We start from the raw sequence: 23,999 nt of genomic DNA, 5'->3' as shown, positions 1-23,999 counted from the left end.
GCTTTGTAGCCTGCGTCCTGTACAGCAGAACTGCAGTGCTTGTGAAGAATTGGCAGCCTGAGTATCCCCTTGGGAAGCAGAGTTCAGCCCTGGTGATTTGTTTCTAGGTTTACACAGACGGCTTTCCTTGTACCCATCACATGGGTGTGGACATGTATCAGCAGATGAATGCAGTTTTGAGCAGTGCATCCCCAGATAAATCAAAAGCTACCTACTTTGTCTGTTCTTTTTGGGGAGGCTGGGTGTTGCAGTAGGTTTTCCAAATAGAATTGCTGTGTTACTCGTCCATGTGCTAGAGGAGAAGAGGTTTAGTGAACTGCCATCAGTATCAAATATCCCTTGTCATTCTGACTCAGAAGTCAAGCAGTTGTTTGTGTGTTTTCTTTTTAATTTGAAAGGTATAAAAATAAAGATCCTGAACAGCTAATTCCTCTGGATAAGCACTGATTATCCTACACCACAGCACAGAGGATATTCTAGAAGAATTTGTACGATGGCAGGGCATCAAGCAAAACCTAAGCACATATGCATTTGCTTTACAGCCTCTTCTCAAAGCTGCCTCCCTTCTCTCTTATCACTTTCCAGATTCAATTGCACTGCACCTTCTGCTCTGCCTTATCAATAAAGAGCTGTCATCACACATCGCTGTCAAAGCAAAAGAGCAAACTGTTGTCAGCAGATATGCGTACAGCAGCCCACTTAGCTAAAATGACATTCCCAGTCAGTCCTTGATAACCAATCCTTAGAGAAAGTTGCAGGAATCAGTTATGAAACGCTTGATAGATAAATAGGAATATATGAATTAATAAAGCACTGTTAAAAAAATTCCTGTAGCTGTTTCAGTATCTCTATTCTGTGGGAGAGAGTGACGAGTAAGCCTTTTATTTTTTAATGAGAATTTATTTTTTCTATTTAACAAACTGTAGTTGGTGATTAGATGCAGTGATTACACTATCTTACATGGAATTTTCCTTTAAGTGGTTGCTCAAAATAACAGACAGCTGCAAGAAACTTTAGGTTTGTACTGGTGAAACTGTCCAATTGCCACAGAACTTCTTTCTCTGTGATCTGTGCAGTTGGATTTTTTTTTTTTTTTTATCCAAATGACTGAGCTGGATTTTTCTTTTATTGCTGTTTATAGGAAACGTGCTATTTGTCCCATTTTAACATATTCCAATAGCTACCATGCACATTGAATTCCTGACCACATATCAACACAGTAGCCATCTAATTCCACTTTTTATCTTTCGCTATTTAGGAAAATTATTAAAACCGTCAGCAACTGAAAATTATCTCCTTAAAAATTTCCATTCCTGTCTTTGATTGACACATTCACCTTGAGCTAAACGTGTTTGACTGTAGCCAAATCAATCCATTCATCATGTGGCAGTGTACTGCCCTCAATACTGTTCCCCATTCATCCAATAAGGGAAAATTAAGATGGTGTATATATATACATTTTGAAGCAGCTACAAATACTGATGTTATCTAAGGATTTAGTCTGCTATCATGGAGGTCACCGAGACCTTTGCTACTGCTTGCCATAATGGCAGGATCAAATCTTAGTCTCAATCCTACAAGCCTTATAGAGACCAATTTTTTCCCTTGAGCATGGTCTGCAGGCGTTAACTCCTATGAAGATTTTTGTTTATTTTCAATAAAGATCTGTGGCTTATTATGTTCTGAAATGACATAATTCACATACAACATGTATGTGCATGCACATGCATGTATGTGTGTAGTACCTGATGGATGCATAATAGAATAATCTTTCTAATAGATATTGCAGTTTATACTGTATTTGCATTTTTTAAACATAAGAATATTGAAAACCCTCTCATCACATTTCAGGAAATGATATTTGGTCCTCTATGCCAACAAGGCTATCCTGTACATTCTGTTGTTAGTAACTAAAATAAAAGCATAGCACTATTTTACAAAAAGAAAGATTAAAGTGCGTAAGTACATAGATAGGTGCAGATCCTGCTATGTGCTCCTTTGAAGCAGACATACTCTGTCCAAGATCAGGGAGAGCTGGCTTAAACAGCAACAATTCTAGTGCAAATTACCACTTCTGCTGGCAACACTTGGCCTTCCCATATGTACCTGGCCTAATCCCACAGACTGCCATGTACAATGTTGCTCTTAACATTGCACATGGTTTACAACTTTATGAGCCTGCAGAATTGGGCCCAAATTAACCAAGGTACCTTTGGAAGCAAAAATTTTCTTGACTGCCAGCTAATAAATGTATTCAAAACAAAATACATCCATTTTACATGCATCTATTTTCAGAGCTATGTTAAAAATGGACCTTGAGCAGACTTTTCAACAAAGAAACCAAAGGACAGGGAATCCACGTTGTAGGGCAAAGTGATGTCAGCATAGTGCGATGAGCTACTAAGCAGGTTCCTTGGATGCATTGTTTGCCATTCTAATGTGCAATAACGATTATCTAGGTTTGTTCTTAATATATTTTTCTTTGTATAGCTGCGTATATAGAGAGAGATATAGCTTGCACGGGATGAAGATTCTTCAGAAATGGCTATTTCATCTAGTTCAGGGCTGTCAGATTAGCCGCAGCTCATTTCAGTCCTTTGAGTTTGAATTTATTTACAATATTTTGTGCTTTTGAACTTTTCCTTTTTGAATAATGTCCAAGAGAATTCCCCTACTGATTTACAGCCATGATCTTTTGGAAAATGTGATCATTTTGAGATGAGTAATAAAAGAGTTCTCTGTTTCCTAATACAATTTAATCAATTTGTGGATATTTTCTATTACGGCTCTAGATTAAAAGCTCTTAACAGAATGTCTAGATCACCCACATTGGCAGCTTGAAATAGTTCTGGCTGGTCCATCATAGACAGAGCAATTCGAAGTGCTGCCCAAATATTGCCTGATAGAGCAGGATGGGGAACCTGTTGTTGATTCCTGCTCTTTCTTTGCAAACTGAGAGCAGTGAGAAAATTGCTGACAGCCTCTCTGTAGGGGAGAAGAAAAAAGAAACAAGCAATATAATTTTCTTCTCAACAAGAGTAAAACTTTCTAAAGTTCTATGCCAGACTCAAGTATATTATTTTACAACGTGGTTCATCAGTCTCTTTGTGTTATTCTTGCTTGATTTTCTTTAAACAAGTGGATGTGGCTTGTAGTAATGCAGAGCTCAGTCTATTCATACATCTGGGGATATTGTCTTCATTGCTGTGTAGCTCCCCTTCATCTTAACTGTCTTAAGCTGACAGTTGGGACCCTGGAATATCACCCTTGATTCCTGAAGGTTGTACCAAAAGTGTTTTTGATGGCATTAGCTACTTGAAGCAGTTTAACTGAAGTTTCCCGTATAAAGACAGACTCTTATATTTTCTTTCAGAAGAGCTTTTAAGCACAGGACTAAGTTTAAGTGTGAGAACAATCCCACTGATTATAATAAGAGTACTTGCACTTAGTGCTAAAAAATGCTTAAGCGGCTAGCTGAATGAGGGATTTATTTTCTTTTGATAGACATTCAGCAGTTCTGTTACATAGAATTTGTGGAACAAGAAAAGTATCATTGCTTTTTTAGTACTTTGTAAAAAATAATTACAAAATTTTACAACAGCTGAGATTATGTAGCTATATTCTGATTTTTTTTTTTCTTGTAGATAGCTCCAGCTAGAAAATTGAGTTTTCACTTGGTAGTTATTATCCCTGACTTTTTTGTTTACACATTTTTGTAACTTACCTGTATGCCCCTAAGTTTATGCAGCTTATTCCTAAATTGTATCTGGACCTAATGAAGCCAGGTTGTATTTCTAAAGCACGTGTGTAGGCCTCGACAGCTTCTTCGCTTCGATCCCCATTTGCTAAGGTTGCTCCAAGACGGTTCCATAATGTATAGTCCTGGTGAGAAAATGAGTTTTCTATTGTAGATGTCAAAAAGGGACATAATAGCTTATTTTTGCTTGCAAAGTAAGGAGGACTGCAGAAAATAACAGTATTGTATCTTCTCTTAATTGACACGGAATGTGAGGTTCTGACTCATGATTATAGGCAACTTTATATAACTAGTCCAATTAATCAGCATACAGCTAGAAATTGGACATGGACAAATCTGCTTCTAAATGGAACTATCTTGTAATTAACATTTCTATTTCAGGTATTAAAACTTTAATGGCTGAAGCGACATCTCATTAATAATGGCCTGATTAAGAGGGGTGAAAGAAAATGGCCTGTAAAGCTAAATTCTTAAAAATGTAAAAGCATAAAATGTACCTCTGGCCGAACAGTTAAAGCAGCACTAAATGCATCTATTGCTCTGTTAAATTCTCCATTCAGATGGAAAAGAACTCCAAGTCCCGTCTGCAAGTCAGGGTCTATCATATCACCATTCTGGTGAGCGGCCTCCAGGTACAAATCCTTTACTTCTTCAAGTAATGAGCTAGACAAGAGTGAAAAATAACTTAAAGTTCCATCTTATAGTTCTTTACAAATATTGCAATATTGATTGCATAGCTAGAAATTAAAATCCTTGTAATGGATGTATCAGAAGTGATATAGTCCTAAAATTTGAAAATAAGCTTCTTCAACTTCATCATGGCAAAGATTTACTTTCAGGTGCTGTTGTAAACTTGTGTCTGGAATAAAAAAGTTCACCTATATAATGAAGAGAACAAGTCCTAAGAGGAGCAGCTGAGGGAACTGGGGTTGTTTAGCCTGGAGAGAAGGAGGCTGAGGGGAGACCTTATCGCTCTCTACAACTACCTGAAAGGAGGTTGTAGCGAGGTGAGTGCCAGGCTCTTTTCCCAAGTAGCAAGTGATAGGACAAGAGGAAACGGCCTCAAGTTGCACGAGGGGAGGTTCAGATTGGACACTAGGAAATATTTCTTCACTGAAAAGCTTATCAAGCACTGGAACAGGCTGCTCAGGGAAGTGGTTGAGTTACCGTCCCTGTAGGTATTTAGAAGACATGTAGATGTGGCACTTAGGGACATGGTTTAGTGGTGGACTTGGCAGTGCTAGGTTAACGGTTGAACTTGATGATCTTAAAGGTCTTTTCCAACGTAAACAATTCCATGATTCTTTGAAGTCTATGAACCCAAGTGAGATAACATGAAGGCTTATTAAAACTATTAAAATTGCATGAGTTTCTCAGACATAAAACAGTTCTTTCCTGGCAAAAATAGTAGTTATTCTTAAGAGGAACAGATCAAGTGACTAGCCAAGGCCCCTGAAGAAAGGTGCCAAAATTTAAGACTTCTGTACCCACTGTAGGCTTCATAAAACTTTTGCACTGACAACACCAGATGTCAGCAGGATGAGGCCAGAGTAGAATAACACACTTAGCAATTAAGCAGAGCTTGCATATTTTATTTTTGCTTATACTAAATTATCTTGTCAACCCAGGGCTTGTTAGTGATAAGGGTAAAACATAAGGCCTGTCTTCAAAATGACAAGCAGTGAGATAGCCCTAGAGTTTTAGTTCTATAAATCATGTTTATGCCTTTAATGACTTTATCATGCATCTTGAAATTCAGAGATACTTATTTATCGACCCCATGAAATCATGACAAAGGGCTGTCAACTCATGAATTTTTTGTTATTTAAAATGGCTGCCAGCTCCATTACAGTACACTAGGCTGAAGGCAGATGAAATGACTGTGCTGTCTCTGGTTAGAACCAGAACGGCTTTTAAACAAGCAGGTGCTACCTCCCAATGTTTTCAGTGAACTGAAGCTATGTCCCACTGTAAAATGGCTATAATTCCTGGATTTGAGTGGCTTAGTTGGGGTATAGGAAATACGACAAACGGTAGGAAGAACACACACCTGTAGAGCCGGATATAGGCCTGGTATGGATTTGGAATGAATTTAAGAATGAGGATGCGGCATGTGGGAATACAGAGGCAGCAGACAGGGTCAGAGGGAAGTGATGGGAGTTGAGAGGAAGCGTCTCTTTTTAGCTGGTTTGTTTTGGTTTGGTGTTTTGTTTTTTTTTTTACTTCCAGAGATGGCATAAGATATAGCCTTCAGTCGCTAAACCAAATGTCCTGTGTTAGCTTCCCACTCCTGACATGAGAGGTATTGAGTCTTCCATCATAGGGAACAGGCTGGACTTCTACAGAGTAAGGGGGCACAGCATGCACCATCATTTCTAGTGATGTCATTAAAATTTCCACCATCAAGATTTACACTGCATTTACCTTTCATCTGATGTCTTGGACATTCTTCTGGTAAGTGCCGGGGACCCTTTTTTGCTTTTTACTATATACTTGTATTTTGGATTTTGCTTTATCCAGTTTCTTAGAGCTTGATAGGCTTCTTGTTGATGGCCAGTGTTAGTATAACTTACAGCCAGGGCCATCAGTGCTTTTAGGTTGTTTGGCTGTAGTTCCAAGCACCTAGGCAGAAAATAAGAATATATTGAGAGTTTTTTTAGCCAAACACAATTCTTGAATTCATCCAAAATAATCTGTGTAAAAAAAAAAAAATCATTTACACAAGTAAGATCTACCCAACAATACTTTTAAAGAAGGGACTTTGTCTTATTTTTCTGTGGTAAGTGCATTATGCATATGTATACACACACATATGCGTGCACATTGCTGTGCATATGCACTTATGTACATAAACATATGCATAAAAGTTTTGTTTTTATCCTTCTGATTATGAGTAAACGTAGGTAGATTCACTTTTATAATACCTGTCTAGTAAACAAAGAGCAGCTTTATGTAAATTCAAGTGAACAGTTCAATCTCGTTTGCAGCTATACAAGAAAGTATTTTGAAGACAATTTCTTCCATCCTTATGAATCTTCTCAGTCATTCTGAATTCTCAGGTTTTCTTTGATAATGCTGGAGCCAATCAACTCAAGTAGTCTTCCTATGGTTATATACCATTAACTGGAAACAGAATCTAGTCTGTTTTATGAACATCACTGTTGCTTGTTTCAAAACTGCAGGGATGAGCAAACCCTACGTCAGGCAACCCCTTGGATTTCTATCCAGGTAAGATAAGAAGTTACATATAAGTAAGTTAGAGTATCCTTAGGTGAAATGACTTGATGAGAGGGTGCTTGGTTCAAATGGAAACATGAAAACCCACTACAGACAGATAATAATGCTGATATTTTGGAACTGACATTTTACATACAAGCATACTGTGATCTTCACATCTCTATCGACCTAAAAATATTGTCAGTTTAGTATTCAGCAGCTGAAGGGAGCTCATTCCAATTAAGAAAACCTCTTCATTAAAGGACAGACTACAGAAAATATGCCAAGTGGCTAGAATATCAACAAGGCACTTTATTTGCATTATGCCTAATTCATGTTTATCAGGCCATGTAACTTTTCTATTGTGCAACTACTTAAATTACTAGATTAAATATTGCACTATTTAATAAAACAGAAATATTAATCACTAGTCATCCCTCTGAAGTCAGCGCTTTACTTAGTTAAATAAATGCTTCATGTTACAAGGTAAGATTCACGTTAAATATACCTAGGCCTGCATTACCCAATACTCATCAGACCCCTTATTTAGCAATTATCTTCATCTACCTTTGGAGGGCGACAATGGCTGCTTGCTCATTTTCATTCTCTGCCTGTGTTATACCCAGGAACTGCCAGGCCTGCAAAAATAATCATCGTTATTTTTGTGTTATTTTGTTATATATACCCAACTGCAAGCAGAGTTACAACTAATATCAAAGTTAAGCAGAGAGGTGAGTGAAAAGAGCAGATCTGTCTGGCACTAACTACAGATTTTTTTACGGTGTGCATACCAACAGTACAAATTAATGCAGTTTTGAACATCTTTGGGCCCGATAATATTTATAATCAATGAATGCAAAGGTATTCTGTCAGTGTATGATCACATGCTGATTTCTTAAATTTGAGTTACTGTACATTTTAAACGTTGCTAGAATTTTATGGAAAATGGCGAAGAATAATTATTAAGTTGTATAGGTTTAAAGGATTCTAGAGGGTCTGGGGATTCTCTTTGCTTTTCGAAATACTGCTGCTTAATTTAATGTAGCAATAGATTCAAATAGACCTAGATACTTACACTGCAAATATTTTTCATGTTTCACAGAAAACAGGCGTTAAATATATACTAATTGAAAACATCAATATTTCAGAAATTGATATAACTTTAAAAAATTTATCAACATTCTTGTTAAATCAAAAATATTCCTCTTTTCAATAGCAGTGTTTAAAAGATAGTTTGAAAACATCAGGAAAAGAAGGAAAGGTTTGAAATATTGTCTCTTTTGAATGCTTTTAAATGACAATTTGAAAATACTATAATTTCAAAAATAGATTCTCATCTTATGAAGAGCTCACCTTTATCTATTTCAATGCATACGCTATCCCAAAACCACTGTTAGCGTTCAATCTGTTTCAGTCTGTCATGACTAGCAAAGGTTTGGGCCACAAAATCATTCCATCATTGCATGCTAAAGGGAGTCCCCTTTTCCTTTATCAGTAAAAGGCACATGAGTGAATACCTCTGCATCATTGGGTTCTTGTAGAATAGCAGCTTCCAGGTATAAGATTGTAACTGGCAGGTCACCCTCTTTCATTTTTTTCAGTCCTTCCTCAAAAGCACCAGGCCAGTCTTTGAAGGGATTCTCAGTATGGAAATAATAACCCTGGAAAAGAGAGAGAATGGACCCAAGATGAAGCACTGTAGCAAGGAATGGCAACTCTATAGAATTAAATGACTCACTATTTTCCAACTGGAGGTAAACATCCTTTGTTCTGTGAAAATGCTGTGAGCACCCCCATGAAATTTCAATGAGAAAAAGTGTAAAAAGTCAGCATCATTGGACCTTTATGTTTCTGCTCTCTTTTTTTTTTTACTTTGGCTCTGAAGTTGTACTTACTGGTACTCATGTTGGGCTCTCCTGCTCCCATCAAAGATAATGGCAACAACTCACGCTGCCTGCAATAACAGCAGAACTGAACCTAGCATGAGCCCAGTACATCCAATTTGATGGTAAAGAGCACACATCAAGCAGCTGACTCCCTGCAGTGCTTGTAACCTGATGTCTCTTCAGTTAATACCCTGAAATCTTCAATTAACCTTCAAGATACAGAACAGCATTGCAAGCACCTGAGTTTATTTTAGTATTTCTTTGAATCTTGCCTTTTTCTCTTCTTGCCACTGCAGTGTAAAGGGTGTATGCTAATACCAGTTACATAATATAAATCAAATTAAAACATACAATGGAGGGAATGAAGAAGAGAGATAGAATCTCTATCATTTCTATCCTCAACAGTGTTTGAATGTGCCAGCCCAGATTTTTTTATTTGGTGCTCTTCCTTAAGTGCCCATCTTCAAAAGTGCCCATAATCCAGCAGTTTGCTTTGTGATCCTTTCAGCTGAATTCAGGCAGCGTGCAAGTCTAGATGTCTTCTCACTATGGTAAGGTCTTTTAAATCTACCCCGCTTACAGGCACTTAAAGAGGATGAGCTTTTGGGGGTAAAATTAGCTTCCATGCTCAAAGAGTTTTCTTGGGTTCCCTTGAATAGCTGAGGCTCATCTCAAAGTTTCACAGGAAGGATGTACTGTATTAAAAAACTTTGTGTTACCTTCTCAATGGTTGAGATGGTGACTTGCCCTGGTGCTTCCTGGTTCTCTGAAATCCAGTTTCTGCGAGCCATTTCTTCCCATTCTGCTTGCATTTTATCCCAAAACTCTGTGTCTGACTAGAAGAAAAAGAGGGGAAAAGGGGAGAAAATGAACAACAAAACTTTAAAATAAAATGGTAAGCTTTTAATTTCTTTCTACGAGTGTTCTGCGTCTGGCAATTTTGCTGAGCAGTATTAATTATAGTAATAATCATACTGACTGAAATACTACAGCTTATGTTTGGAATTCCATATAATTAAATTTCATCTCTTATATTGGAATGCATTTCATCAACAGAAAACTCTTTATCTCAGAGGCAACGTATGTTCTATTTGAAGCAGGATTTGCAGCAGCTTACACTGCATCTTATGGATGCTAACAGCAAATCGTTACATAAAATTTGAAGGAAGTGAATGCTGCTAGTCCCTGGCCAAAAAAAAAGAAAGAAAGAAAAAATCGACTAAGCATACACGCTAAAGAATAACAATAGATAAAACAGTTTAAAAGAGAACAAGGATCCCACTTTGGTATATTCAGCAGCATTTTCAAATATGTAAAAGAGTAACGTAAAAGCTTAGACAGAGGGTGTTTGCACAAGAGAATTAATACAAATGGGGCTTTTTGACATGGTGGAGAAATCTTAATATTGCATCATATACTGTGCTGGTGAGAGGAATCTATAAGAGATTATAAAATTGTACAGTAAGATTAACATTCAGCTTAGAGACGAGGGAAAAATGCATATACAAGAGAAACAGAAATGATGAAACAAGAATGAGATTTAGGATGTGTAATGACTGGAATGGGGGAACCACTGTGGCTACTAGAAAATGATGCCAAGAAACAGAAATAGCATTAAAAAAAGAAAAAGGGGAGAATCCAAGTTAAGGTGCTAGTTTTTCAGCCTCCACACATTAGTCATAAGCCCCGAAAAGCAGTTCCGTCGCAGAATATATGCTCAACAAACAAGCCTTTGCAAAGTTCTCCAGTTCCTACAAGGTCATGGCCAGAACTTCAGTGAACTGGCACTACTGAGGGCACAGTTTCTTAGCTTATTTATGTCAAAGACAACAGCACAAATAATTCTATTAAGGTTTAGACAGAACTATTTGAGAGTGAGGTGCTAATCAAAATTAATTGAAGATATTATAAACTGATCCAGATAGTTTTCTCTGAATCTTCATTACAAGACTGACTCCTTTGCTACTGCTCCACAGCCAGGCATGATCTGCAAAAATAGAGCTTAGTCTGTGATTGCGTGACTTGCTACGACCCTCCTTAGGTACTTGGAAAAAGGAAAGCACAGACCATATCTAGAATGAGTCAGCAATGAGAACATTTGAGACTAGGTGTGAAGGATTAGGAGGACTTGCACTGGCTAACATTAGGTGTGGCTGCTGTAAATCATAAGGCTCTTTAAAAATGGCAAGGTGCATTCCCTCTCTAGAAATCTAACAGGCATTTCCTTTTGGCTCTTACTGTAGTATGTGCCTCCTGATATCCAGCCCTTTCTTCCAGGAGACTCAGAATTGTCTGACTTATGCAGTTACTGGATCTGTGGAGGTACCTGCTACGTTCCTCTGTGGACTAGGAAATGAACGTGAATCATTCACTCACGGAGAGGAGATTTCACTCTTTGTAATAGAAGCATCAGAACTTGACAACTCTGTTACACAACAACTTCCAAGGTTTCAAAATTTGCTTTCATTCCAACTTTGAAGGAAATACAGTCTTTTAAATAGTTGTGAGATTGTGCTGAAATGTCCATTTAGGGTTTGAAAAGGCTAGGATAATGAATCAGATCGCTCCCTCTTTTGCTCTTATCAGCCATGACCAGAGGCACTTGAATCCCTTAAACTATCCTGTTCAACAGATGTCTCTATCAACTATTTTGCATTCAGTGCAAATCTGCACTGCATTGAAGAAAAAATTACTTGACCATGTTTTTACTAGCAGTAATTTTGAGATTCAGGATGAGGTAAAGGAGTGGCAATTTCCCTTTCCTACAGATTAATATTAATAAAACTACTGAAAAGTAATTAGCAATGCCTTTTTAAACAGATTAACTTATATAACTAATTATATAGAGATACATATATATATATATGATGTTTATATTAGAATTTTTGCTTGTATTTTTCCCCACAAAAATCCCTTAGGAATTAATGGTTTGGAAACAAATCACATTTCTGCAGATCATAAGCAAGCATATAAGTGGGTTTAGGTCTTAAGTTCAAATTCTGCTGCTTAATTACATATTTATAATTCACACAGAAGTTCACTGTGTGCATACTCCACTTAAAAACCTAACAAATTACTATGCATTCAAGTAGCTGTGCTTAATGTCTATCTATAGTGAGTCAAAGGTGGAGGAATAAGGCAATGGGGAGAAGACCTGCTTTGCTGTATCTTCTCTCAACTCATCGTATGCTATCTGGACACAGGCCAGGACCCAACTGTTATTTTGCAACTATAAGCAAAGATTTGCTTGTTTGGGCCAAATGGGCTTGAGTCCCAGCTACAGCTCTCTAAGTACATGCAGCATGTGGGGTTTCTGAAACTGGTATGGCAAAGTTGCACTGAGCAACTGGATCATGCACAATAATGGCACCTGATAAAATGCTATAATACTGCTGTGACAAATAACAATGTCAACAGTAGAGCAGTTTACTGTCCTTGAGGAAGAGGACTGTAAATATTACACAGTCTTTGTTAAAGGCCTAAATCTATTTCAGCTGTTGTTAGTAGCAATTTTTTCATTGACTTCAGTGGCAGGAGGGTTAAATTAATATTGAGTGTTTCTGAAAATCTGGCTTTGGATCAAGACTCCTAGAGCTAATTTTAACTCTATTTGCTATGCGACTGGTGCTAAGTACCTCAAAATATGTTTGCTACCTTAATGCTGGCGAATTACTTTGGATGTACCAAAAGTTTTCAGACCAGTTGAACACATTTAGCACGTTTTCAGATCATCTGCAGCAGTTAAGTGGAATGACAACCAGGAAAAATATTCGTACCATCTGACTACTTCCAAGCAGAATATTCTGCATTTTGTCAAAGAGGCTATTTTTACTCTTAGTATTTAAAAATATGCTGAAGCAGTTAAACAAATAGGAGGCAAAATATTTCCAGGCTCTTTACTTCCTATGATACTTCCTATGAAAGGGGGTGGGGCGGGGCATGTACTTTCTGAATATTGCTGGCTAATTTCTAAACTTACCTATTTTCATAGCTTTTAGAATAGAATTTTGCCTGTCCTGTACTGCCAAAAATGAATTTGCAGTGTTCCTTCTTGACCAATGCATAACAAAGATAGGTTCTGTGGTTGTTTTCTTTGAATTACTGCATCAACATACTCTTCAATGTGAAGGACACAGTAAGTTAAACTTATGTGCTAACTACATAAGATTTCCTTAGCTGATATATTCTCAAAACAAAATTTGAAATATGCCTTTTGAGTAAAGTTTAGAGATAAAAAATGTATATCAAGGCAAAGATTCCCATTGTGATTTGAGAGAGTACCAAATAAAACGCATCTGAATGACTCAGGCTCCTAGATCCCAATTTAAAATGTGGTTTAGGCAGCCTTAGGCACATCCTAAAGGGATGCTGAAACAGTGAGACAAGAATATCATAGGTACAGAAAGGATTCTAACCAGTATTCATGGGAATCACAAAGCTGATGGTTCTGGACTATGTTCTCCTAGGCTTGAATAAATTAATCCCATCTTTTTCCTACTATCGTCACATAATTTAGCTGTAATATGTTCTGATGCTTCATAACAGTATATTATACGGCAGATGGCTCATGTGACATGGTGGTGTAAATAAAATGATGCTGAGAAGAACAGCTCAAAATTTCTTTTGCGTAAGCTCACAAAACAGCATGGCATCGCAGTTTAATCTCTACATCAGAGAAATGTGGAATAAGAAAATACCAAAATTGCTTTTTTCCGTCTCTGAGACATTTCTCAGAAGTTTTTGTGTTCTTGGTTTCATTTTTATTTACTCTGACTCATTACCAAGAAGATGGTGGATGATGAAACAATCATTTTAACAGAATATAGGTACAGGATGGATCTGAATCTCCATGCTGGCATTCTTAAAAAATTCAAAAGTACCAATTTTTGGTAAAACACAGCTGATTATTAGAAAGATTACATTAAAACATACTTGGTATGGCACTTGGAAATCATGAAGACTTTAGGCTATTTGTGCTTCCCTCGTGTATAGCAAAGGGCTGAGTCAAAAATCAAGTCCAATTTCCAGAATGACAGAAAAAGTAGCAAGTCTGCAAGCACCCAGTCACTGCAAGTGAACCTGGACCCTCTCTCATGAAAAAGCTAATTTACTTACCTCTTTATTCTTAAAAGATTCCCCAATGGCATAGACATCTTTAAACCTTCTTAAGAAAGAATTACCTCGCAGATCTTCATTAATCTCAAAGTTTGACATCTTAAAACCATTCCCAAAGCTCTAAAGTGAATACTGGGTGGAGGATAAAGTTTGGTGTCTTCATTTACTGAACTGTTAATTAATTCCTTTCGAACTAGGCCACAAAGAACCCGAGATTTGCTTCCTTTTCTTGATCAGTTTTCTGGCTAATCTTACCACTTGGAGCTTTCCCAGTTGAAGGATATTACAGAAACATCCAAAGCCTAAAAAATGAATTTTTGAACTGTATCTATTCTCCGCTTAAGAAACCGCTAATCTTTCTGAGATGGGCTGCAATTTATTTCAATCACTCTAGCTTTCTTACCACTTCATTTTAGCTAGGATGAAAATTCAATTCTTTTCATATGCAAATGGAAATAACTGCTCTGTAAGGTCTTGAAGAATCCTTTCCTTTACATTTTAACTACCTGGTCCAAGTTTCTATTTTAAGCAGAAAGAATAACTTAAGACTGCCAGCTACACAGTTAGGGAAACATTTAATTAGACTCTTTTTAATAGCTGTTTTTGAGACTACATTAAAACAATTTAACAACCTGTCTTTGTTGCCTCAGTATGACCTTTTAATGTGCAGGGGTTTTTTTACAATATATTCTCCTCCTTACTTTACTCTGTAAAGTAATTCAGTAATGGCTTGTAATCTGTTGTTGGCCTCAACTCATTTTTCTTTCTGCTGAATGTCTGGGAACTCCCCATCACACATGGTTTCTGGCAATTGCAAGAGTACTGATGTCATTTGCTTAACCGCTAACTGTAAGGCAGAGATGTTCATCAGATTCCCTGTGTCGCAATCACAGATTACAGCACAACATGTCCCACTTTAAGGATCAGTCTGCAGTGCAATTAGGAACATCTAGAGCATTGTAAGCAGTGGCAATTTGAAAGCAAGTCTCTCCTTCCCTACCTGGAGCAAATGTGTATGATATGTGACATCAAAAAGCCTGCTGTGCGTCACCAGCAGTTGTTTATAAAGAATCTATTTGATCAGTAAAAAACAATGCACTCAGAAAATACAAGAAAAATGCATTCGGTGTATAGTTTATAAAACAGCTAATTTACTGATTGTGTCCATTTTAGCCTTGTACGCTGAGACAAGAATTTTTTTGTGTACGATAAGAGAGAAGAAACCATGCAGTCTTACCTTAGCATATCATGAAAAAAACCTTACAAATCAAATTAATTTCTTAAATTCTGTTTCTAGCTAGAAGCCAGCATACGATTTAGGCCTAGTTTTGTTTGTAATCAACCAATATTAATCTAGAATAGTTCAACTGCTAACACTGGAGTTACAATGGTATAAAACTTGAGTTAGAGGAGTCTTAAAATACAGACAGTAAAATTCAAATCTAAACCCAAATATCCCTGAAGTGTACTAGATGTTTGGAGACTAATGAGACTGCAGTTCATGCCAAAAATAATCAGTTTTGAGGAATCGGTTTCATAGCTTCATCCTTTCCACTCTAAAAACTCATTTCAGTGGCTGTTATGTAATTCAGCCTGAACTTTTGCCCTCGGTGGGATGCAGCTGTCTTGGCTCTTTGTGGTGATGGGATTTTGAAGCGTTACCGACTGAACCCCTGAGAAGATAATGATGCTCAAGATCATTGCTTATATCTAATTTTTTATTGGATTCTGTTAAAAAACCCTGTATGCCACCTTGCCTCTAGACAGGATCAGGATTTCAATTGGGTCTAGTGGTATAGGACAACACTCAAGGCATTTTTCATGTTGGAAAAGTAGTAGTTAGTGAAAAAAACAGAAGTGCAATAGGAGAACTATCCAAGTACACGCACCTTTTCAAACTAAAACGATTTGTAAGGAAATGAGAGTACTCCGGTGTTTAACATTCTCCCACTAATTATAAAAATGTATTGGTGCATGGTTACTGGTATACGTGCAGTTATCCATTACAGCAGGTAATCATTCTGTTTAACAATGATTCCAAATTCCAGTTTTGCTGTGGAGAATTGGTTTGTGTCCGAGCTTAAATAACTGATAGCACACATTCAGTTGCTGGGGAAAAATGTGTTTCACTCTTATACTTTAAGTTTGGAAGTACTTACATGTATGGGGAATTTTTCTTGACCCGCTTGCTATAGCAATAAAAATTGAGTTTGAAAACTTGGTTCTGTCTAATCTTCATTTATAGCTAAGGTTATTTTTTTTTTTTAAGGGAGAAACTGCTATTTTAAATGAGTAACTCCAGGAAATGTGTCTTTTCTTTGCTTTAAATAATCCAGTTCCAACCTTCTGCTATACTTGTGCTGCAAGATGAATAAGAAATCTGTAGAACATTAGCTGAAAATGAAAACAGTAAATGAAGTAATACCTCAACAGCTGCCTTCGCTCTTTCAAATTCCTCCTCCAAGGAGTGATTTCTGGAGAGAAGAGGCCCTCCCCAACGCTGCTCCTTAGTTGATCGTGCCTAAAAAATAAAAGAATAAATCAGAAAGGGATGATATACTCTCTGCCACATTTCTGAGTTATTTCCTTAATTGCCTAGAGCCCCAAATGGCCTTTTTCTTGGGCAAAACTCGTTGTGTCCCTGCATGAATTCCTCTGAATTCTCTTACACTGTAGCAGAGACCATTCCTCATGGGAAGCAGAGTAATTTATCTTTTCTAGACTTTTCACTCAAGATGTGTGAAAGATAAAGAGACATCTAAGAAAAGACAATGCAAGAGTTGGGCTACAAAGGGAAGAGACTGACTATTTCGTACAAGACTTCTACCTTAATTGTTCCTTCTCCTGCATTATGACTGTGACAATGCATTCCTCTCACTATGCTCCAGGAAGAAAACATCTCATTTTCCCTGTATATTTTGTGTTTTTCTTTCAGGTTCTGTTTTGGCATCACATTGGAGAGCCAAGTCTGCTATGGATTTCACTGGAAGGACAAATCCTTTTTACAGTCAGCAGCTCTCTCTTCTGTGCCTTACTGTCAGTTCTGTCAGTTGATCCCATTGGAAGTACATAACAAGTTTCTCCCTGTTCTTTTATTAAAAACATTTTTTTTTCTTTTTTTTGCACAAAAGGCACAGTACAAAAACCAAACAGTATTCAATGGTGTCATAGAAAAGCACAAAGTGGCCTAATCTTGCTAAACAGAGCTCTGACTGCTAATCCCTTCCCATGTTTGTCAGAGGTTAAACTCATTAGCCATTTGCCTGACCATGGTCCCAATTGCATTAATTTACGTGATTATATTTCTGATGACTGTACTTGTAATACTCAATTTCAATGAGCCACATTGCTAAAAGACTAATTTTGCTCACTTTAGACTCATTGGACTGTACCTGCAAGTGTTGGAATGTGCACTGCTGGGATGAAACATCCAATACATTCCTGAGTTTCATATAAGTAATACGCAATGCTTGGTCAAACACGTATGTCTGTGTGTGTACACACATGTTGTTTTGCCTAGAACGATGACGTTCGTTTGTCAATCTAGCCCTAAGGTTTCTGTTTTGTTCCTGAGTCTTTGGTCTCTCAGGTAGAGTTTGATGAGTGAAATGTATATTAGGTTGATGATACATGGTTAGAAAAGAATGATACAGCAAAATTTCTGTGAGAAGCACGTGGTGGTGAGGGGCACTGTGTGTGTTCTGTGTTGGCTTCTGGACTTTGCTGCAAGTGACAGGAAGCACAGAGTGTGAGGGAAGGTCTACACTGAGGATCTACCGTTTCTGCTTTCACATCTACTACCTCTGGTCCATGTTGTTTGGAAAATACTGTTTTTCTTTGGTGAGGCCAGGAAGAGATTTCAGATTGTCACTGAAAACATACCAAACCCCAATCCTGTACACAAAATGGTTGTTTTATTGATTAATAGAATTTAGGGCAGAAGAGGTAACTGGTTCAAGTCATCCATTTGTCTATATATCACATGACGGTATTTGTCACTCAACATCTGCAGGATGAAACTGACGTTCCACAGAGAAGAAATTGAGGTTGTCTGGAATACATGTCTTTGAGGAAGGTGCTTGGATTTAATTTAAAGTTGTCAGGAGACCTTAATCTTATCACATTGTTTGCAAATTTATTTAATTGCCCTCCTTGTTTCTCTTGTTAATTTCAGTTTCCAACTATCCCTTCTTATTCTTCTTTTTCCAGTAGTTTAAAGCACTTTTTAGTACCCCTTATTTTCTCTGTGGAAAGATACTGATGACTTTAAACAGGTTTTAATTGTTTTTTAAATGATATAAAGAGATGGAGATCTTAAATTATCTCATTATGAGGCATTCAGATTTCAACCTTTTTTGTGTCTCTTTTACTCTCCCTCTTTATTTTTTTATAGCTTTATTTTTTTATAACCGTACAGACAACCAAAGTGAATCTTATATTCCAGTACCTGTCTTGCCTTTTCTCTGTACAGAAATCAGGTGATCTCCTATCTCCTGCTAATTATGCCTGCCTCTACATGCTCTTCTTGCCACAGTACTGCACAGGGAGCACTCATGTTGACATCCTTTTACACTCTGAGCCATAGATTCTTTTCAAATTGCCTTCCAGCACAGTGTTGTAAGTAGAGCCTGCATTCTTGTTCTGAAATGTATGATTTTTCAAGTGACTGTATTGGAATATGTATTTATACAGATGTCTTGGTCACCAGCTCATTTTTATGACTCCCTTATTTACATTATTTTAATTCCACTGTTGTATCATATGCAAATTTTGTCAGGAATGGCTTGCATATTTATTTTCAGATCAATGATATTGACAATCATGGTTTCTCTTTGGAATCACAGAAGAACACCCATGTGATTACAATTCCTAGCAAATAACTACTGTTCTTGAGATCGTAGGTTAGCCAGTTTTAATCTGTTTAATAGCTGCTTTATTCATATTGTATGGTGCTAATTTTAAAATCAGAATATGGTATGTTAATTCAAACATCTTGCAGAATATCAGACAGCAACATTTATCAACCTGACCTGTAATCTGATCAAAGAATTAAATTTGGTTTTCTTGACACAAAACTCTGTTGATAGACATGAATTATGTCCTAGCCTTTTCATTATTTACAAGTTGGCTCTCGCAAAATGATTACTTCCACTTTTTAATCTTTTGTTTCCAGTGACTGCAATTTCCTTAGGTCAAGGACGATACTGTAAATCATGATGTTCAGACTGAGTAGTACTGCAGAAGGGGAGAGTGAGCTTGTTGGGGTAGTAGAGAGGCAAGAAGGAAGAGGACAAGAAGCACAGAAGTCCTGTCCTCTGCCACACGTCAGAGTATACGTATTGTCCCTGCATAATCCCCCCAGAAATATACTTTCTCCTCCATTAAATGCACAGCCAGAAGGGAAAAAAGAAGTAATTAACAAAACCTACATAAGCTGCATTTGCATATAGACAATGCAGACTCATATTCTGAGTTGTGATACCCAGAAATGAAAGATCCCACATATAACAAACATGCTGCCTTTCACTAGTGCAGGAAGAGAGGGTGCTGAGAATGGAGTGCCAGCACTGGAGAACTTAACATCTCCAGCTAGTGATGGGGTGGGACTCTGCAGCTGTGTCGTGGTTTAACCCCAGTCAGCAACTACACACCGTGCAGCCACCTGCTCACTACCCCCCACCCAATGGGATGGGGAAGAGAATCCGGAAAAAAGTAAAACTCGTAGGTTGAGATAAAGACAGTTTAACAGGACAGAAAGGAAGAAAATAATAACAAGAAGAATACAATAATAATAATAATAAAAGAATTGGAATATACAAAACAAGTGATGCACAATGCAATTGCTCACCACTTGCTGACCGATGCCCAGTTAGTTCTCGAGCAGTGATCCGTCACCCCCCAGCCAACTCTCCCCAGTTTATAAGCTGGGCATGACATCACATGGTGTGGAATATTCCTTTGGCCAGTTTGGGTCAGCCGCCCTGGCTGTGTCCCCTCCCAGCTTCTCATGCCCCTCCAGCCTTCTTGCTGGCTGGGCATGAGAAGCTGAAAAATCCTTGACTTAGTCTAAACATTACTTAGCAACAACTGAAAACATCAGTGTGTTATCGACATTCTTCTCATACTGAACCCAAGACAGCACTATACCAGCTACTGGAAAGAAAATTAACTCTATCTCAGCTGAAACCAGGACAAGCTGCTTCCCTTAAGGGGAGCCCAAGGTGGGATATGGGTCATGGTGGAATGGGTATGTCTGAGGCATGGACGCTCTGCATACACTGTGGTTTGATTATGCTCACCACTCTACAATGGAGGTGCTGTAGCTGACCACTGGCTGCACTCTTCAGGGACAAAATCCTCCATTCCAATGCATTTGCACACACTTTCCTGCGCTTGTAGTCTGCTTATGTGCTGTTGGACCTTAACTGTTAATGAGAGGCTTAAATTACAGTCTTAACTTTTGAGCCAGTCTTCAAATAATGAGCTTAATCTGTTCCTTGTAAATCTTCATTTCATTAGAGTAATGTACATCTGAGGAGAGCTAGGGCCATTAGTCTTACTGTAGCTATTTGGGAGAAGTGGGAAATAAATTTTGCATTCTAAATATTGTTGCCCCAAACTGCAGATTTCTAAGGTTTACTGGCTTTGCGCTATATCTTTGTCTAAGAGTGCTGACATATTAGAATTAGGTGCAGTTTTTTAGCATGTCAGGGTTTTTGTGTATGCATTCTGGGTGAGCAATAAAATATCTGAAATGCTCAGGGAGGCATTTAGAAAGTTAAAACATGAGCAGACTTTATGCATATACAATTGAACATATCGCCCTCTGCAGTCTGTAATTATAAGAGGAAAAAAAAAAAACCTTCAAAAAAACCCAAACACTGTAGGATATCTCAGTACTAATAAAAGCATAACAAGGAACTTTCCAGAATAGCAGATAAAAGAAAGAACAAAGATACTTTGGGCCAATGCAGTTTAAGAGTTAATAATATGTAACGTATGATGTGAGTAGAATACTGAGAAGCAAGACAGCCATTTCCAATGACAGCCACCATGCTATTGCCCGTTCCAGCCTTCAAACACACTTCTTCCTTATTAATTCAAAGCTTGCCTTTGTGATTTTGTATTGGCATAAGTGCTGGTAAACACAGGATTTTCTTAAGAAGATTGCGTAATGTTGAAAATGAAAATATGACCTAGTTACTTAGTATTTCACTTTGAGGAACTAAATCTAACATGTCAAAGATGAGTGATGAAGGTGATTGTCTGAGAAACTGCTGATGAAAAACTGCAGCAAGTTTGACAAGATGAAATCTTTAGGGTATGGCAGAATCTGTTGCATATGCAAAGGTTACCCTTAAATGAGATAGACAAGATCTATAGAGGACAAAGTATGGAAAACATATGCTTTGATAAAAGCTCTAATGTGATTTCTTTTACAAACAGATTAAGAACTCAATCAAGACAGATGAGCCTGTTTGTTGGGAAATGACAACTTTGACAGTCGAAGTATAAGCAGGATGAAGCAGGCAGTGAATGAAAACACTAAATTTCTAAGTAAACTACCTAGAATAAGAACGCAATCTCACTTCAGGTCAGTTCTCTGCACTACTAATTACCAGTTAACAACATTTCATGACTTGAATGGATCACGTTTGAAAAAAAGCAGCTTATGATAAAACAAAACAAAACAAAACATGAAATATACCAGAACAACAGATGAGGATTTTATACTCTGCTTCTTTTTCAGGTCGGCTGATTCAACTTCACATTTTTTTGTTTTGAAATACCAGTCATTTTACAAAATAGTATGGAGCCTCAACTTATACTGAATTAAAAATGTGGATTTTTTGCTTCTGCAGTTATTCTAGTGGAAGATAAACAGGAAATAGACCATATAAAGTAGAGATGTTATATTCTAAATTTGTAACTGCTTTTATAGAAAGCCACAGCACTTAAATTCTGTGACTGTCTACTTGATTTCCACACATCTCGGTTGAGCACAAACTTCCTGACATGTAGATCTATTAGGCTGAGGAACAGCCTCCTACAAAGGGGTTAGAGGTACTTAAAGACAGGCTGGACAAAGCATGTGAAAACACACTGTCCACATCAAGTGGATGATATTATGCAATAGATCTTTTCCATTACAAAGATGTATAAATCTATTGCGCAGAAAGGAAAGATATCACGCATTACAACTAGTTGTAGGCTTTCTAAAGGGAAAAAAAAAAATCTGTTTGTAATGTAGAGATGGCAGGGAACTAAAGGAGACTTTTTTTCCTAACCAAAACACAGGAATGGATCCTGATAACTGGGTTCTATTTCTATTTTCTGAAAAAAACGATGCATAGTCTCAGGAAAGACATTTGGCATTTTAGTGTCTCATTTTTCCATTTTCAAATGAGGCTATTATTTTCTATTAATTTCCAGATATTCCATCTGACAGAAAGGTTTTAAAGACCAGACCTAAAAATAGCTGTGGTAAGAGGAGAAAATTATTTTCAACTAAAAGTTAATCCACCAAACAACTCTCTTTTCCCCCTGCCAGTGGCATTGGCTGAACTTGAAATCTGTCAGTTAAAAAATAAGAAGCAGGAAAGAAGGTATATAAGCAACCTGATCTATGTGAATGCATATATAAATGTATGTTTCTACATATATATGCATACATACATATCTAAAACTACACAACTCTAACTAATCATTTCCACAAGGTCCTGTCCAATATACGATATGACAGTGGAATTGGGCAAATCTACAAACCTTCAGCCCAGAGCCCTCTGTATTAGAGTTCCTTTTCCAGCAGGAAAAAGTCCTTTCACCACACTGCGCTCTCACCTGTGGAGATAAACTGCTAATGAACGTTGGTCTAATAATTCCTTCCTGTATTCCTTAGCCATTTCCCAATTCTGGGGATTCCTGGTTGACCAAGAGGCCTTGAGAATAGATATATTGCAGGGAGAGGGAACCATTAGAAGTTTGCATTTCAGAACCAGAGGAAGGGATGCTGTAAATTGTAGTTTGAAGTCTTTCTCTCTGTACAGGAAGGTCACAATTCATTGCACTATTAAACTCTGAATGTTTGAGATGCTGATCTAGGTAAGTCACTTTCATAACACATTAATTTGGAAGCTCTGTGAAGAACCAGTTTATGAATCTTTTAACTGTTGATCCTGAAAATACCCCTTAAATAGTTCTTCCAGAATGTGAACGGTTAGCCAGTAGGACTATTCCTACTTGCCTTTTTATTGTTAATAAATCTACCAAATCATCTTACCTGTGTTGCAGGTGCAAGTTCTAATTCTGATGTTGAATCAGAGTCCAAGGCACTCTTGACGTTAGTCAGCTCAGACTGTGATCTGTTTTCTGTAGACCTGGAAAGAATGCATTTACATACTCATCACTGCACACTAAGACATGCTGCCTTATGTCTTTCAGATTCATAAGCATATCCTGATTAATTAGGTTATTTCTTTTAACTGAATTGTTTAACTTGCAGTTATCAAAAGTGCCTGGACCCTTCTCTGTGTTTCCACTCTTACGCTTTTCAATCACATGCAGACAATAGTTAATACAACAGAACAGAGTCAGGTCTGATTCACCAGTAGAGCCCTGTGTGTATATTGGCATGAAACTAGTATAATAGAATAAAGACTTTGCCTCTACCACTATGCTTCTCTTTCATAGCTAGGCAAAATGAGGTTAGGCAATGACACAAGACTGTACCTGCAGTCAGTGTCTAAGAATCAACCACCACATCACAGGACTTCACCTTGGCATATGTGCATTTTTGTGCTACAATATCCTAATATTCTTTCTTCTTAGAAAATGAAACCCTGTAGACCAAAATCAAATTAACTGAGCAAAACTTGTGTAAAGCTCTAAGTTAATGAAACACCCAGATAAAGGGCAGGTTAAGATACAGGATGAGCACCATTTGGTCAGAAAACTGCTTCTAGTGTATGAAAATGCTAATTATGGTCATGCATAACATAGTGAATGAGTGTTGCTTACATATCAGG

General features: G+C 37.4%; 1 protein-coding gene and 1 long non-coding RNA gene across 6 annotated transcripts in view; one reads left to right on the top strand and one right to left on the bottom strand.

The window, feature by feature from the left end:
- Positions 1 to 879: 879 nt before the first annotated feature.
- PEX5L (peroxisomal biogenesis factor 5 like) overlaps positions 880 to 23,999 on the bottom strand; it is a 117,205-nt gene continuing 94,085 nt past the window's right edge. For all 5 annotated transcript variants that reach the window (XM_052803561.1, XM_052803560.1, XM_052803559.1 and 2 more), the window contains 9 exons: positions 23,255 to 23,351; positions 16,400 to 16,495; positions 9,579 to 9,695; positions 8,491 to 8,634; positions 7,541 to 7,611; positions 6,182 to 6,379; positions 4,255 to 4,420; positions 3,725 to 3,882; positions 880 to 2,985 (listed from right to left, as the gene is read on the bottom strand). In XM_052803561.1, the coding sequence (XP_052659521.1) occupies positions 2,781 to 2,985; positions 3,725 to 3,882; positions 4,255 to 4,420; positions 6,182 to 6,379; positions 7,541 to 7,611; positions 8,491 to 8,634; positions 9,579 to 9,695; positions 16,400 to 16,495; positions 23,255 to 23,351 (1,252 nt within the window). In that variant the 3' untranslated portion in view covers positions 880 to 2,780. The remainder of the gene's footprint in view (positions 2,986 to 3,724; positions 3,883 to 4,254; positions 4,421 to 6,181; positions 6,380 to 7,540; positions 7,612 to 8,490; positions 8,635 to 9,578; positions 9,696 to 16,399; positions 16,496 to 23,254; positions 23,352 to 23,999) is intronic.
- LOC128148983 (uncharacterized) lies at positions 6,601 to 19,038 on the top strand. Its single transcript, XR_008237493.1, has 4 exons — positions 6,601 to 6,985; positions 7,600 to 7,704; positions 8,575 to 8,727; positions 16,910 to 19,038. It is a non-coding gene; the product is annotated as an uncharacterized LOC128148983 (long non-coding RNA).

The sequence above is a fragment of the Harpia harpyja genome, chromosome 12 (assembly GCF_026419915.1).
Source record: "Harpia harpyja isolate bHarHar1 chromosome 12, bHarHar1 primary haplotype, whole genome shotgun sequence".
Lineage (NCBI taxonomy): Eukaryota > Metazoa > Chordata > Aves > Accipitriformes > Accipitridae > Harpia > Harpia harpyja.
The sequence above is the reverse complement of the archived record's forward strand: the minus strand, read 5'-3'. Positions and strand labels throughout refer to the sequence as shown.